The following is a 17,995-nucleotide window of genomic DNA, read 5'->3' on the forward strand; positions in this document are numbered from 1 at the left end:
TAATAATAATAATCGTATGGCCTCAGCTACCGTGTGCAGACATTTCGATTTGACACCATCTGGCTGTCTGCTCGTCAATTTCGACGTTCCGTTTTACTATAGGTCCGCTAGATGGCAGACAGAGTAAACCGGATCTCTCTTGGGCGTCTTTGGCTGAGATTTAATTAATTTTGTCGGGTAAATACCAAATGTATCACCAGAGATCTTTTACATGCCGACATCGTACGACATGGAGTGTCAAATGGACTTTTTTCCGCCCTTCAAAAATCCGACTACCTCTGCCGGGTTTGAACCCGATATCTTGGGATTCGGAAGCCGACACTCTACCACGGATCCACAGAGGCTGCTAAAATGTTACTATAATAAGGGTTATAATTAAAGTGATGCCGTAGAATAGAGTTTGTTTGTACATTTTTAAATACTGTATTCAATATTCAGTATAAGCCCGTATATACATATGGTTTAATTATGTTCTATACAAGCTCAAAGACGGTATTCTCTATATCTCGAAATTTCGATAACTCGAAATAAATTTCGATAACTCGAGGTGATTCGAGATATCGAGGTTCCACTGTATGTGAAGCCCCATAACTAAACTTCACGAGCTGCCATTAATTAAGGAGTGAATGAAGGAAGAAAGGGATGAGTAAGGGAAAGAGGGAATAAATGAATGAAAGACACAGAGGAAGAATGAGTGAATTAATTAATTAATTAACTTATTAATTTAAGAAATAATGAATTAACACATTGGTAGGTGAATAAATAAAAAAGGAGAAAGGAAGAAATGACTAATTAGATGATAAAACAGAAGAAAAGAGAATCTTCTAAAAATAAAGTATCGAAATCTATTGAGTTCTATTATCAAAAGTTTTAGCTAAATTCTAAAAGTTTCAAGTATCAAAAAATATCGAGAACAATTTTCAAAATTAAACTGATAAATTCAAATGTTAATACTGCTGGGATAACTGGAAGAGACCACTGCACTCCCTAGCCTCTTGTTGTTACTGTTGTGTTTCTTCTCGCGGGTGTAGGTGATGTTCCTGCTGAGGTTCTGGGTGTAGTTCTCGCCGTAGTTCTAGCAGTACTTCGAGTAGGGGCAGCAGTGGTAGTAGGATAGTTAGGTTCTGACGTGATGGTCAGTATGAAGGACCTTGGCGTCCTATCCTCGTCGGAGTTGAACGTCACCACGATCACATTGGAGTTGGAAGAAACAGGATTTGAAGTCTCTTGTACGCCGCAGACCCTGAAATACGAAACAAAATGCTGCGTGAATTCACTCAATCCATAGCTCTCAAGGAATGCAAGGAGAAGAGAATAGGTGTTCCCCACCAAATAAAACGTGGGGATTAATCAAGTGGTGAATAATACACCCCCAAAATATCACAAAATGTTCCTATGTTTCATGCGGTCCGGAACAAGGGGATGGAAGTTACCTATTGTATTATTTATACCTGTGAGTCTTGTGTTTTCAAGATATGTTTAGGAACACAATACAGATCTCTTCTTCTTGATTCGTTATGCCCAACTAAGGAGCGCTATTGAACTTATTAGCACTTTTTTGGTTGTTCTCCTTCTCTTCCCAGTATCTCTTCATCCGTTCGCTGTGTTCCTTATTAGGTTTTTCAGTCCATCCTGTATTTAGTCGGGTGGGCTTTAGAGAAAATGTTCGTTTGTGAATTAAGATTCTGAATTTTATTCTATCTTGAACGGTTTCTTCATCAATGCCAAATTCATTTAGGTCTTCACTGATTTCTTTTAGCCAATAATTGTGATTTTTATTGATAAGGATAAGATTAACATTTTCTTTGTGAGCCTGTTATTATCCATTCTATATTAGTGACCGTATTGCATCTGTGATTTTTTCTGTAACTTGATAGATTTCATGTGATTTCTTTTTTTCATCCAAATTCCATTTTTGCACTTTGGTCCTAAAATTTTCCTGAGGTTTTTTCTTTCATGTTTTTCGATCATCTTTATTCGAGATTTGTCATCAATTATAATATTTTCAGATGCATGATGTGCTTCTGTTTTAACTACTGTGATGATAATAATGTCGTAATTTTGCCTTGTTGATATAGTTCTTTTATTGTATACGTTCCAAGTAATTTTGTATGCTCTTTGAAGTTTTTCAATTCTTTCTTTGTTATGCCTGTTGCTCACGGTAAAATTTTCTGTCAAATTTATTGTACAATAATTTAATTTTATAACATTTCTGTTGCTCACGGTCAAATTCAAGTTTTATAAAACCTTTGATAAAACTTTTCATAAAACAGGACATGTTCTATTCCGTAAAATTAATTTTACGAGACGAACCAATCAGCGAAGCTGACATCACGATGATGCTGGCGCTACATCGTGAGAAGATTGTGAAGCTCGATTGTAAACAAACACTTCTTTGTAAAATGGCAGGACCCGGGTGGACTAAGGAAGCTGTTAGTGTTTTACTGGACGAATACCAGAATTATCCATATTTGTACGAGGTTAAAACGCCACTTTGCCACAATAGAAATGCAAGAAGAGAGGCAGAAAACACAATCGCCGAATTCCTATATGAATGCTGGTCTTCTAACCTCAACTAATTTTCGACCAACGACATCAATCCTCTACCTTCTTCTCTTCTTTTGATCCAATCCCGAGTCCAGCATTTCCTGGCATTTCTTTTCTTCCTTTCTACCACCGTACAACATATAATTGCAGCCAAAGCAGCAAGTGTTGCTTTGTTTGTTGGAGCCATACTCTCAAACACACTGTAAGCTGAACAGCTGATTCTTCGTTTATAAGTTCATCGTAGATGGCAGCACATATACATCTTAGTTCAGAAGTGAGTTCATAGATGGTCATCCCGATGTTTCCACGAATTTTATAAAATAATTTTACCGTAAGCAACACAACTTGTTTCCACCAAATTTTTATAAAATTAATTGTACAACAAATTTTACGAAACAGTTTACCGTGAGCAATAGGCATTAGCTTGCTTATTTAATCCTGTTGGTTCGTTAATTTCACCTAGATACTTAAATTTGTAACCACACTCGGGCGACTAGAGTGGGACATTGATGATGATGATTGATGATGACTTAAATTTGTCTACTTGAGCAATATTTCCATATTTGGTGATTAATGGTTGATTGTTGAAACCTGATCTAGTCCCTTCCGTATACTTTGTCTTTTCATAAGAAATTCGGAATCCTGTTTTGGCTGCTATTTCGTGGAGTTTTTCTACGGACTGGATTGCTTCCTTTTTGTTGTTAGATAGGATAGCAATGCCATCAGCAAGTGCTAGGCAAGTAAGGTGAATTTTGTTTTGGATACATCTACCAATATTTATACCTTTAGTTGCATTTTGCCATATCCTAATAACCTTTTCCAGAACTAAATTAAATAGTAAAGGAGATAATCCTCTGATAATTAGGAGAAAGTATTTCCTATCGTGGCTCAGTCACAAGGAATGCAGCAGGCTTCGCAACCCCACCTACAGCTTACCTACTAATTTCATAGAATTTTTTCATAAATTTAATGGCATTTTATACATCATTTTCAGTGACTTTTAGGTCGTCAAAATCCACCCTTATCATAACTTACGTGTCTAGAAGAGAGAGTTCCCCATTCTGCATTCCGTACACTCTGATAGCGTCTTCTTCACAGCTGTTGCGGCCAGTAGCCATATTCACATCCCGCGCTGAGACCACGAGACGCTCTCCGACAGGACCAGCGAATGTGAACACACAGGACAGTTGAGCCCTGAACATAGGACCGTTGCTAAAGCGGAACTCGCGCCTTTCTCCTTGCTGAAGGTAGTAAGTCACGGAACAAGCCTCACCAGTTCCCTCAGCTGTGAGGTACGGTAGCAGTAGCAGCATGGAGAACAGTGATACCTGCTAATGGAAACCACAAACAATATTTAGATTGATGCTTTCACGACCTGTAATTGTGGACATAACAAGTTTTTGTAATTTTCCTGTTTCAGAGAACAATTCTTTACGTTTCGCAGAGAAATTGTTCCGCGTCTTCAGAAGAAAATCTCGTCTCTTCACGAGCAAGACTTCTCTGATAATGAAGTTTTGAATTTAAGATCTTTTAAAGCAAGTTTACTTTCCTCCCCTGAAGGGGGAGGCGGGTCACCTAGAAGGTAATGCCTTCTCTCTGGCCAAGAGATTCAGACGGGTTAAAGCAGAAGTGAAGGATTTTGGAGTTCGGTAAAGGATTTGTGGAAATACGTAGCTGGAAGGGATGTGCTCTATTGGCTAATCGTGGGCTGTGTGGCACAGACGGTTCAGGCGCTGTGCTTCTGACCCCAACTTGGCAGGTTCGATCCTCGCTCAGTCCGGTGGTATTTGAAGGTGCTCAAATACGTCTGCCTCGTGTCGGTAGATTTACTGGCATGTAAAAAGAATTTCTGCGGGACTAAATTCCGGCACCTCGGCGTCTCAGCAAACCTTAATAGTAATTAATGGGACGTAAGGCCAACAACATTATTTATTTATTTATTTATTTATTTATTTATTTATTTATTTATTTATTTATTTATTTATTTATTTATTTATTTATTTATTTATTTATTTATTTATTTATTTTGCACACTTTCGTGGTAATGATGTTCAAGGAATTGTACAGATTTTAGGAAATCAAAGCACAATAAACCTTAATTAACATCAAATTTTTACGCAGAATTTGAACCCATAAATTTCCGAACAATTCCAGTCGTGGCAATGATTACCATCTTCTGCATGGTGTTGTAGATGTTGGTGTTGACATCCAACTTCTTCAGTCCTTCCACCAGGGTTTTAGGTATAGCCGCTGTACTCGAAAGGATGATTGGTACAATTATCATCTCTTCATAGTGGCATAGTCTTTGAATATGTTCTTCCAGTGGTGTACACTTGTTGATTTTCTTGGTATGGAGGTTCCCGGTGTTCGGGACGGCTATGTCGATCAGAGTGACACGTTTTATTCCCGTCTCTAACACCACTATATCCGGTTTGTTGTGGACAGTCGTCGTACCCGTGATAATTGTTCTGTCCCAGTACATTTTAATATCGTCATTTTCGAGTACAGTTTGAGGGCTGTACTTAAAATATGGAAATCTTACATCAACCAGTCTGCATTTATTATTATTATTATTATTATTATTATTATTATTATTATTATTATTATTATTATTCTTGCGTTCCGGCCTTCTAAGGACCACGTTACAATTTCAATTGTTCCTCCTTAGTTGTTCTTTCCTTTTCTTCCAGTATTCTTTCATTGTTTCACTATGTTTCTTTTTCCTGTCTTCAGTCCACTTTGTGCCTGTTTTCTTTTCCTTCCTCCCTTGGAATCCTTCCATTTGTAAGAATTTCTTCCTAAAAATCTTTCTTTACAATAATTCTTCTTCTCGTATGTTGTTCCTTTCCAGGTCTTTCTTGACTTCTTGAATCAAGGTGGTAGTTGATTTCTTTTCCCAAAGGTACTTGAAGATTCGTTTAGTTAGTCTATTGTCATCCATTCTGTAAATGTATCCAAGAAATGGCAATCTCCTTTTTCTTATTGTTTCTGATATGTTTTCTACGTTCTGGTAAATTTCATTGTTACTTCTTAATTTCCAAAACTCTGCAATTCTTAGAGGACCTAATATTTTCCTTATAATTCTTCTTTCTAATATTTCTAATTTATCAAGCTTGTAGTTCAGTGCTAGACATTCGCTGACATAAAGGCATTCTGGTTTCACTACTGTGTTGTAGTGCTTTATTTTAAGTTTTGTTGATAAGCACTTTTTGTTGTAAGTATTCTTAGTTATACCGTACGCTCTTTCCATCTTTTGTATCCTCTCCTCTATAGCAGATTTTTCTAAACCATTTTCTTGAATTGTCTCACCCAAATATTTGAATTTCTTTACCTTTTCTGTTTGACCAATATCCATTACTAAAATCTTTGGGGCACTTTTTATATTCGTCAAAAATTTTGTTTTCTCAGCAGAGATTCTCAAGCCTGTCATGTTGGCTGTCTTTTCAAGGAGATTGACTTGCATTGCTGCATCTGTAAGGCTTTCTGAAAGTATGGCAAAGTCATCTGCAAATGCTAGGCAATTTATTGCAACACCTTTGTTCTTCTTCCCCAGTATGAGTGGAAATATTTTAGATTCTTTCAGTTTTTCATTCCAAATTCTTACAATTTTCTCCATGACACAATTGAAAAGGAGTGGAGATAGACCATCGCCCTGCCTGACACCTGTATTTATTTTGAAAGGTCGAGATACTTCACCCATAAATTTTACTTTCGAGATAGTGTCTGTAAGTGTTTCACGAATTAGGTTTGCCAATTTAGTTTTAACTCCAAATTCACGGATTACTTTATCTAGGGTTTCCCTATCAAGAGAGTCAAAAGCTTTTTTAAAGTCAATAAATGTTACAACTATGTCTTTGGAGTTTATTAATCTGTGTCGAATTATAGATTTCAGGTTGAAAATCTGTTCGGAGCAAGATCTTCCTTCTCTAAATCCACCTTGATATTCACCCAATTGACTGTCCAGTGTCGATTTTACTCTATTTAGCAGTATTGTTGAGAATATCTTGTAAGCAACTGGCAAGAGAGATATACCTCTGTAGTTGTTGACATCTTGCTTGTTACCTTTCTTGTGTAATGGGTGTATTAGAGCCACTATTATTATTATTATTATTATTATTATTATTATTATTATTATTATTATTTGGCTAATCGTCATTGTTCTTTTTTCTTCTTATTCTGTGTTATTATTTTATTGTTATTCAAGCTACATAGTTTGGGATATTTACAATTTAAGTTTTATCAAGGTGTTGTTCATAATACATGCAGGTAAACCCCGTTATACGCGAATTCGTTATCCGCAATTTCGCATATACGCGGTTTTGGTTTTAGGTCTAGTGCTGCCATCTGTAAACAGTGCGTGGACGCTGTAATGTCTTAAGGCGGGTACTGACATGAGTGACGTACTCTGTAACGTACACTGCGTCGCGTGCCAAGGTTAAACGGGGCAAGCGCATTTACGCGCATCTTCTGTCGTGTTTGTTGAGACGTGAATCGTCAGTTCCGGTCAGTAGAGCTGTGAAGTTGCACTTGACAGATTTCGTATTTAAAACGCCGGGTAAAAGGAAAGAAAGTGTGCCTGCCGAAGGAAAGAAGCGGATACCAAACACGTATTCGTTAGAAACAAAGAAGTTTCTGATCACTATGAGAAACGTGAACATATTGTTGACATTCAGCGTATTTTCGGACGTAGTAAATCCACTGTGAGAACTATTCGTAATGCGGAATCAATTCGAAAAAATAGCTCAAACTTCAACCAACTTAACTGTGAATAGAGTGACCAAATCTCGCTCGGAAGCGATGGAAAGAATGGATTGGATTGAGCATCACGGCCAACAACACATGTCTCTCTCTGGAGCTGGTATTCAAGCTAAAGCCAAGAGCTGGTATTGAGAGTTTAGTTTATTATTGTGTGTTTGAGTGTTAAATTTTAAATTGTATAGAGTTTGCATTAAAATGCGTTTCAGAAAAATGATAATGGTTATTTGTTGTAAAAATACTAAGAATCTCTGCTATTTTAAACTGAATATGGAAGTAAACTGACGCCTAACCTTTATTTTACATATAAAATGACTCTCGATTTACGCGAATTCGGTATGCGTGGCAACTCCACTGAACGTAACTATCGCGTATAAACGAGGTCTACCTCTACTTGGCTTTGTTGGGTTAATTCGAATAATGCATTTCATAGATTGATCATTTTTTACAGTAGCTATTAAATGAACTAATTAATGTTGAAAGTTTCCCATAACAATAATTGTTATTGTGGATCATACTGTCTTTTTTTTTTTTTGTGAGATGGGAGGGTATAAGGGTTGAGGACGTTTCTTCACAGATCACAGTTAAGCATCATTTTAGGGTGGGGAAAGGGACCGGTAGTGATGTAGAGGTGCTCCTTGTACGAAGTATCAAGACATGAAACGACTTGGTCAAGACAAAAATACATGTAGCATGGCTACATTTGCTTCTACATCTGGTTGATAATATTTGAATGATGATGAACTCGGATGTGAGATTAATTCCACATACAACGAAATAAAACCGACAGGAGGCAGGTGCAATAAGGAAATACTATAGACAGAGGGCATTGCAGGGACAGGCGGTGTTCTCCTGGGTTGCATACAGCGAAGTGTTCAGACGTTTAGCTCTCAAAATATGCATCGTGTCCTCTCCATATATAGCTTACCATATAAGTTTGATTCTTTGAGGAAACGTTCATTGCTGTAGTCCATTAATCCTTAAATGCACAGCATTGCATATCTGCAGAGGAGAATATACTTACTTGTTATATCTGCTTTATCATTTTAGAAGTGTCCTTGCAGACGAACTCGCTAGGGGTCGCTAGTGTATTAAAAATGAACATTTATTTTATGATTTTTCTTGCTAATCCGCTGCGTTGGTGTAAACTTTAAACAGTTAAAATGCCTCAAGGGCGCACTAGCGCCACCGTCTTGGAAAGGTGTAGCATTCCAACTGATGAACCCACTGCTACACTGGGGCGAAACGCTGGTAATTTCACGATTGGAAAAACCTAAAGACTTAAAGAGCTTAAATAAAATGTTGTTTACCTCAGAGAATTCGTGAGCCAGGACATCCCTAAGACTGAAGTCTGGCAGTAGCTCCAGTAATCGTACAGTTTTTCAAACCGGTGCATAAAAATGCAAAACTCTTTACAATTTTTACTGATCCAAATAAATAAAAATATAATAATTTTGACAAATATTTTTTTGGAATGAAAAACCACCATATTTAAAAATAATAACTTGCGCAGTTAAGGTTTAAAATTGTGACCCTTGTGAATAAGCTGATAAGTCACATTGTCAAAAACGAGATATCTACACCAATTTATTCTCCTACACATTCTCCACTGGCCCTTCTCCTTTTCACATACAGAGAATGTGTATAAGCAAGTATCTGTATTTTGAGGTATCTCATTATGTGTTTAAACCACACAAGTTCATTTTATCACTTATCAGCTTATCACCGGGGGTAGAGAAATGTCCTTAAATATAGGAGAGTTTAAATAAACTCGGTGTAATTTTTGCAGCAATCGAACATTATATAGGGTACGTACTAAAACATGTCTGGAATTTTAGAGTGAATTTTAGAATATTCAAAAGACTGACGAACTAGGACACTAGTGTAGTTCTTCACCAGTTCCGAGATATATTGATTCAAAACTTTATTACTCTGTAAGAAAAAAAATGCCATATGTTAAAAACTTAGACAAGTGGTTCTCAAAATGTTGTACGCCTTCAGGCGACACTTCGGCGATAAAAAGGTATTTTTACCTAATGCATGGATTTTCACGAAACTTTTTGGGAATATCACCCACATAAAAGTAGAGATATCGCGAACATTGCTTTCATATACAATTAATAGTTTTTTCCAAAATATTTTTTTCTTTTGAAATTTTTAATTCCATTTGTTCATGAAATGTAATTAACATGTTAAAGTAAATTCGTAATTAGGTAGATAATCCTTCTTTTAATTTCGATTTTTCTGTACATAATTTATATAAGGAGACATATTGTATTAAAATTTGTGTAACTTTTGCGTTCTTTAATTTTGGACTTAAAAATCCCTACTACTTGAAAAAATTCTGGAATCAAAAATTCCATACGCAGGTTTCTTAACATAGCAGTGATACATAGAGCATACAAGTTTTGTTACATTTGGCAGAATATTATGGGAGAAAAATGGGATTTAAATGTAAAATTACAATTGGCAAACAAAGCATTGTTACAGTGATAAATTGTTTGAATTCAGCGGAATAACTTCGTGACAAGAAAAAACTCAATTCTTTATATTTCAGTCATTTTAAAAATTTCACAAAAATGACCAAAGTATCGATTTTTATCTACGGAGTGTCGCCTTCAGGAAAAAATGACGAAAAATCGAAATATGGAAATAATTAAGAAGGGAGCTAAATATATACGAGCAAACCAGACTATCTTAGAACAGACTTTAAATACCTCTCCCCTTCCGATAGAGCTCCCTCAAGGTCATTCGCACGTTCCCTCTTATCCATTCCCATTCACCACAGTAACTCGTACAACAACTCATTCATACCTGCTACCATACGTTCCTGGAACTCAATCCCAGCTGAAATTAGAGGGATAGGCAATCCGAGGCTATATAAAAGGAAATGTTTAATGTGGTACTCAAATATGTAAAAAGTAGATTTCACCAACGTAAAAATTTAATAATTAGCTCTTAATTATCAATAAGGATAGAAAATTATAGAGGTTAAGTAAATTACTTTTAGTGATTTTTAGAAATATAAGTAAAAATGATTTTATAAAGTTGTTGTATAATATGATTTGGCATAATAGCAGGCTTCATAGCCTGAGCCCCGCCATATAAGAAAGGCAATAAACTAAACTAAACTAAACTATATACACGTGGAGCAACGCTTCGCTGGAAAGTTTCACCTGGACAACGACACATCAGAAAACTGTATCACGACATGCAGGCACACCTGTCCTATTGAAATTTTGATGGTTCACAATGTCTGAATTCCAGAATTAAGATCGAAAATGTTTCATCCTTATTTATTAATTTGCTCATCATCATCATCACCATCACCATCATCATTTCCCTTTATCCAGCTTTAGCCGTGTAGGGGCAAATATGGTTCCTCTCCACTTTCTTCGGTCTTTCCACCACTCCTCCTCCAACACTGTGTCCCAGTCCGGGTTTCTTTCTATAACACTGCGTTGGATTGTGTCCATCCACCTCAGTCGTGGTCGTCCACGGCCTCTCCTTCCTTGCATTTGCATTTCCATCACCTTTCTTGGCATTCTTTCATCACTCATTCGCTTTATGTGCCCAAACCATCTTGGTCGGCTCTTCCCTATCCTATCATTCATTTTTTCCACTCCAGGATTTTCTCATTCCTTATTTTACCTCTTCTGCTCGTCTGTACCATACTCCTCAAGAACTACCTGTATTTGACTCTCATCCTTCTTTGTCATTGGCCAAGTTTCTGCTCTGTAAGTTGTTATGGGTACGTAATACATTTTGTACATAGTTTTCTTTGCTTCCATTCGCACATCTTTGTCCCGTAACAAACACAGAAAACGCTCACACCTCGAATCCTCTTACTAATCTCAACATCTAGTCGAGCGTTCTCTATTAATTCACTCCCCAGGTATTTGAACGTCTCCACTACTTCCAGGGGCTTCTCTGCAAGTCTAATCTGACCTTTTCGTTCTTTCCCCTTCTAGTTATAGAAGAGTGTTAGTCTTTTCTACACTTATTTTAAATCCATATTTGCTACTGAGGCTAAAATCTAGCGTTTTGTGAAACTTTCATACATTGTTATACTTGATTTAGACACAAACTCTTAAATTTCCTGTGATGTGTTATGAAAATATCTTTAATTTCATGATCTCGTTTTATTTACGTTGATGGGACAATCATAGCTACTCGAGACGCAGCAGTAATCCCATCTATCGGAGATGAGTGGAGCATCAGAGACAAATCACATCAAAACAATGGTTAATATAATGTTATTGTGATCAGTTTTATGAGGTTTCGATACTGTAAACCTTCAACATTTGTTTTCCTTCCGACTCTGGGATATTAGAGCAGCTAATGTAAAGGCAGACATTCCTTCTACCCTGACTTCCTCTTGTCGTATTCCTCAAGCGATAGTTACTTTATGATTTTTTCTCATATTTTTATAATCATCTTCACATGTTTTCTTGTCGATATGGACCGACGACAGTGCGGTTTTACACCTTAAGGCAGGGCCTTTCAAACGCCGAAAATCTCACGTGTGCAAACAGCGGTGCAGAGTTCCTGTACACAGTGCATCGGTCCCACTCGTGGGTTTCGGACCAACGCTTCGTCTCTGGGCTACTCGGCTAAGCTCGGCTCAACTCAGCTCGGATTTGGAGCGCTACGGAGCAAGTGAGGAAGAGGGAGACAGGGGGAGGGAGCGAGCGAGACAGGAGTGGGGAAAGAGAGAGAGACAGCGCAATTGCTCCAAATCGAGGTGTTGGGGTCTGCATTCTGGTCAACCAAGCGAAGTCGTCTTTTGCACCGTGCACAGTGCATGTACCAAGCGCATGCACCCTGAGAATCCCTGCCTTAAGGCAATCATAACAAAATTCATCGCCAGTAAATACGCTTGGCGTTGATATGGCCTAAGTAACAAAAGTCTAATGTCATTACTCTATTGTCCTAGACGGTACGCTGAATCTGTATCACCGAGCTCGATAGCTGCAGTCGTTTAAGTGCGGCCTGTATCCAGTATTCGGGAGATAGTAGGTTCGAACCCCACTGTCGGCAGTCCTGAAGATGGTTTTCCGTGGTTTCCCATTTTCACACCAGGCAAATGCTGGGGCTGTACCTTAATTAAGGCCACGACCGCTTCCCCCCACTCCTAGCCCTTTCCTGTCCCATCGTCGCCGTAATATCTATCTGTGTCGGTGCGACGTAAAACAACTAGAAAAAAAACTGTATCAATCAATCACTACTGATCTGCATTTAGGGCAGTCGCCTAGGTGTCAGATTCCCTATCTGTTGTTTTCCTAGCCTTTTCTTAAATGATCACGAAGTAATTGGAAATTTATTGAACATCTCCCTTCGTAAGTTATTCCAATCCCTAACTCCCCTTCCTGTAAATGAATATTTGCCCCAGTTTGGCCTCTTGAATTCCAGCCTTATCTCCATATTGTGATCTTTCCTACTTTTAAAGTCTCCACTCAAACTTATACATCGCTCCACGCCATCTCACCACTTTCAGACCGGAACACACCACTTACTCGAGCAGCTCGTCTCCATTCTCCCAAGACATAAATGATTGGAACTTGTATTCTCTTTAATTTTTGTTACGGTGTGTAATACTTTTCGATAGGTCCAATAACATAGGTATTAAAAAATGAAGGCACTTTCCCCAAAACTACCAGCGAATGTCCCTATTATCATAGCCGGTAAGGCATAAATGATCGGAAATTTAACTATATATAACTTTAGTTATGTAGTATTTATCGATAGGGCCATTAATAACATAATTGTTTGAAAACCTCTGCATTAGACTAATGTGGAAACTAAGTGAGGCCATTAACTTGTTTTAATATCTTATTCAGTACGTAACCTCCAGTTATCGTTTGACCTAATTTCAGCAACATACCTGTTGTGCAAAGACTTGGAACTCTTATCTTGAGGTTCAAACGTTCGACCAGGACAGTTATTTTGATAAATGAGGAACTGTTCTGAAGAGGTCAGAGTGTTCTGCTTTGTTATCAACGGGAAAATGTCGGGCCTGTTGTGGCTAAGGTCACTGGAGTTTACAGTACAGGAAAATCTAGGGCCGAATTAACATGTTTTCGAGGCCGGAATGGAAGAGAAATGTACGGCCCCCAATCTTCTTCACGAAAGGGTCACTTAGGATCTCACGCAATCAACACTTGCTGACCTTTCTTTTCACACAGTATAATTTTATCCGCCGTGAGTGCATCTATTTCCGTTGCTCCGACTAAGTACGCCATGCTGTCTTTCTTGTTTCTTGTTCTTTGTCGAACCCCTGTGTTTGTGTCCCCCTGTGGGTAGAATAACATCGTAAGAGGCGACTAAAACATGTCTCAGGGGCTCTTAACTTGGAAGCGTGGGTTGACGACCACGGAGCCCTGAGCTTAGTCCTGGCATTGTTTGGCATTGCTTCGACTTACTTGTGCCTACCCGACCTCCCTTGGTTAACTCTTGTTCTTTTCCGACCCTGAGACCTGGGGAGTCTTCCATCTTCCCACCTTGTCTTTCTTTGACTGATAGCTTCGTTTTTCGAAGTGTCGAACCCCTTCCATAGTTTCTCTCTGATTAATGTTAATGGAGGATGGTTGCCTAGGTGTACTTCCTCTTAAAACAATAATCACAACCATCACCATCCCGTGTTTGTGTAAGTTTTCTGATCGCACTTCGTCCTGTAGATTAGGCAAAACTAATTCTTGAAGCTCTTTTCCTGTTTCGTTGCACTAATTCGGTCAAGTAGTTTTGCAATTTATACTAATGGAATTATAATTTCGTCCTTACTCGATCAATAGTTTGCCTAACCTTTTCTTAAATAATTTCAAAGAATTTGGAAGTTTATCGAAACTGACCCAGGACCTGTGAAACTAAACTATCACGAATTTAATAATCAGTTCTCGGCAGTATGAAGCGATGAGGCCTCTTTGATAAAAGAGCCTTCTATATGTCTCTCAGTCATGGCCATCCATTAGTACTTTCACATCACATCCTCCTGCAAGATCACCATCGACCAGCTGTACTCTAACGCCCCTCTTTGATAACATGTCTGTCAGATGGCTATCCAGGAGAGTGGAACAGTGGACTTTAGAACGTGGCTTTCAGTTTTCAACCGCAAAGACCTCTGCTGTACACTTTTGCCTGAGCTTTTCTTAGGGAATGTCGCTCTTCCTGTAGTTGACACCGATTTCTTGGGCTCCTTTTCGACAGCAAATTGTCGTGGGAGTCACACGTGCGGCAATTAAAATTGAAATGCACTAACAAGTTGAATGTCTTGAAGTTTCTTATCGGCACTACATGGGGGGGGGGGGGTAAGACCGCACGGTGCTCCTACGATTTTATAGGGCACATATTTTATCCAAGTTAGACTACGGCAGTGCAGCATATGGATCAGCAAGGCTAAGCGTCCTTGCGAAACTGAATAGCATCCACCACAGCGGAGTTAGGTTGGCAACGGGGGCTTTTCGTACATGCCCCATTGTTAGCCTGCTCCGTGGATAATACGACGACCTGAAATAATTCTATATTTTCATACCGGTCCGAAGGGGAACACGGACCCCTCAATTTATCGGAGGCTCTTCCTGCCCGTTGTAGGCCGGTATCCAGATTCAGTCGTCGTTTACACGGATGGTTCGAGGGCAGAAACGAAAGTGGGCTTGCGATCGATGTCGACAGTGAGAGGTTTCCTTTTTCTCTACCGGAAATCTGTAGTGTGTACACAGCAGAGCTCTATGCTATCAGTGAAGCTCTGCGGCGCGCGCTGTCCGATGAGCGCCGGCACTTTCTGCTGTGTACCGACTCCTTGAGCTCGTTACAATCTATTGATACATGTTTACCTCGGCATCCTCTGGTGCAGCGGATCCAGGACCTGCTGACTCGGTGTTCGGGTGCCGGCACCAGAATCACGTTCATGTAGCTCCAAAGTCACATGGGTTTAGAGGGAAACGAGTTAGCTGATAAGGCTGCCAAGGAGGCAGTTACATTGCCCCCGTTGCCTTGCAAGGTTCCAGCAAGTGATATTCGCTCTTAGCTGAGACATTTGGTTATGTCCCATTGGGAGATGGAGTGACAAGAACAAAATGACTTAGGAGTGTTGTTTGACAGCAAATTGTTATTTGTACCCTATATACAAAAGATAACCTCACGAGCAATGTCACTTCTCGGTTTGTTGTATAGATTTTCTGACATCACCGATGTCCATGCCTCCGAGCCTAGTATGTATCTTGCATCCTACCGATTATTGAATTCGCGTCTCCTATTTGGTCTATCTCTTCACCCACTAATCTGAATCACATAGACCGTGTGCAGTCATTCTTCTGTGCCATTGTTAGAGCCAGAGTATCTGATTGTCGAAACTTGAGCAGTAATCAGATACTAGATAAGTTAAACCTTCGCCCGTTATCTAGTCGCAGGAAAGTAGCCGACCTTAGATTCCTATATAACGCTGTTAACGGTTTATTTCGTTCTCCCGAACCTTCATCCTTCTTTTCCTTACATGTTCCAACTCGCAAAACCAGGACTAATCCGCCCCTTCATTTTCCGTATTCCCGCCTCTCTCTCCTTCAAAGAAGTTTATTTATCCACATACCAACCCTCCTTAACTCTTTATCTACTGACAGGAACTTGGACGTTTTTTCTTCGTATGCCTCATTTAATCGATTCTTCCTTAACTTAACCTAGTTCATTTTCTTCATATTCCTTTTTTTTCTCTTCTCATTGCAGTCTCCTCTTTTGTACTTAATGTAATATTCATTTGTTTATTTATTTTTTACTGTGCTATACCGTTACTTATGTGTTATATCTGTATTTATCTTACTGTGCCTAGCTATAAGTTCTTCTCTTCGTTTTACGTCCAATCTTCAATTTTACTCGTTGTTTCTTTTGCCTTTATATTTTGTTCTTAATTGTTGTGTCTCTATTGTTATTTTGTTTGTTTTTAATTTTTCCCTATATTTTTATCATTATGTTTTTTCCTCATTGTTCTTCCACTTATTTTTTTATGTTTGCCTTGTGCTACTCCACTGTAAATATAGTTTTCCTTTGCGGAACTCTGTAATTCGGCTTCTCGTTGTTTTTGGTTTCCCAAATAAAAAAAATAAAAAAGATGGAGTGGCAGGCCACACACTCCTATTTACTAAAAGGAGAACCCCCTCCGGTGTGTACTTGCGGTGATCATCTTACCGTGGTACACATCCTTACGGAGTGCGTGGACCTGGTCGATCTGCGCCGTCGTCTAAAACCCCCGAGTACCATCTCCCTCTTCTTACGAGCAGTCAGCAGACCTCGTCATCCGTTTTATGAGGGATAGCAGGTTGTTTTATCGCATAAACGTAGTGTTTCGTATCAGTCTCTACATTATTGTTGACTACGTTTTATTCTGTTGACTCTGTTTTAGTTTGTGTTTGTACATTTTCATGTGTTTTTTAAAATATTAATTTGCATGATATACTGTACGAGTATTCTACCATTCTACCATAATCCATCATCTATCATTTTACCGAAAGTAAGGCATTAGGGGCCGATGATCTAAATGTTAGGCTCCTTTAAACAACAAGCATCATCATCATCATCATCATCATCATCATCATCATCAGATGGTCATCCATCAATACTTCACATCACAGCCTGCAAGATCACATCGACAATCACATCAACCACCAGTACTCTAACGCTCCTCTTTGATAATATGTCTCCCAGATGGCCATGCATCAATATTTCACATCACAGTTTGTAAGATCACATCGACCATCTGTACTCTAACGCCCGTCCTTGATAATATGTCTCCCAGATGGCCATCCATCAATATTTCACATCACAGCCTGCAAGATCATATCGACAATCTGTACTCTAACGCTACTCTTTGATAATATGTCACTCAGTCATGCCCTTCCATCAATACTTCACATCACAGCCTGCAAGATCACATCGATCACTTGTACTCTATAGCTCCTCTTTAATATCATGTCTCTCAATCATGGCCATCCGTCAATACTTCACATCACAGCCTGTACGGTTGCTAGGTAACATCGCGTCACAACACATTATGTACCGCTAATTTTCAGATGACCTCCCTCCCCCCCCCCCCCCCAGCCATATGACATATTTGTGTCAAAAAGTTCAGAACTGGAAATGTGAAAGGTACGGTATGCACACAGTACAATTTGAAACATAGCAGCTGCATTCAGTTTTACGAAGATACGTCAGAAAACAAAATAACTTACGAAATAATAATAATAATAATAATAATAATAATAATAATAATAATAATAATAATAATAATAATAATAATAATGTTATTTGCTTTACGTCCCACTAACTACTTTACGGTTTTCGGAGACGCCGAGGTGCCGAAATTTAGTTCCACAGGTGTTCTTTTACGTGCCAGTAAATCTACCGACACGAGGCTGACGTATTTGAGCGCCTTCAAATACCACCGGACATACGAAATAAAATACTCCAGAAAAATATTCATGGTTCAGTAAAAAACTTAAAAATGATCGTGAAATGTTCTGAGAAGAGACTTGTTACGAAATACACCCTTAAATCAACCCATCCTACTTCAATAAATCCAAATACTTCTCCTGATATTGTATTAGAGTTATTGTAAGCCTACTTACTATTTTCTGCATGTTTCCTTCTCAGACCTCGGTTCCGCTTTGAATGTCGTCGCAGGAGGCAGTGACTAAACCAAACCAAGGCC

At 38.7% G+C, this 17,995-nt stretch overlaps 1 protein-coding gene across 2 annotated transcripts; it reads right to left on the reverse strand.

Moving 5' to 3' along the window:
- Window positions 1–220: 220 nt before the first annotated feature.
- LOC136886049 (uncharacterized) lies at window positions 221–17,995 on the reverse strand. Of its 2 annotated transcripts, none has more exons than XM_067158774.2 (3): window positions 17,913–17,995; window positions 3,583–3,878; window positions 221–1,243 (listed from the first exon to the last, which is right to left on the reverse strand). In XM_067158774.2, exons 1-3 carry the CDS (start codon window positions 17,922–17,924, stop codon window positions 988–990), a joined length of 564 nt encoding a protein of 187 aa, XP_067014875.2. In that variant the 5' UTR covers window positions 17,925–17,995; the 3' UTR covers window positions 221–987. The 2 variants fall into 2 exon arrangements, with proteins under 2 accessions (XP_067014875.2, XP_067014876.2); XM_067158775.2 differs by having other exon boundaries at window positions 3,583–3,875; window positions 17,913–17,954.

Source organism: Anabrus simplex, chromosome X, assembly GCF_040414725.1.
Source record: "Anabrus simplex isolate iqAnaSimp1 chromosome X, ASM4041472v1, whole genome shotgun sequence".
Classification (NCBI taxonomy): domain Eukaryota; kingdom Metazoa; phylum Arthropoda; class Insecta; order Orthoptera; family Tettigoniidae; genus Anabrus; species Anabrus simplex.

Excerpts from the sequence above, each read along its gene's own strand:
- LOC136886049 (XM_067158774.2), bottom strand. Across the intron at positions 1,244-3,582 it reads GAACTCTCTCTTCTAGACAC|GGTCTGCGGCGTACAAGAGA; the intron begins GTAAGTTATGAT and ends TTCGTATTTCAG.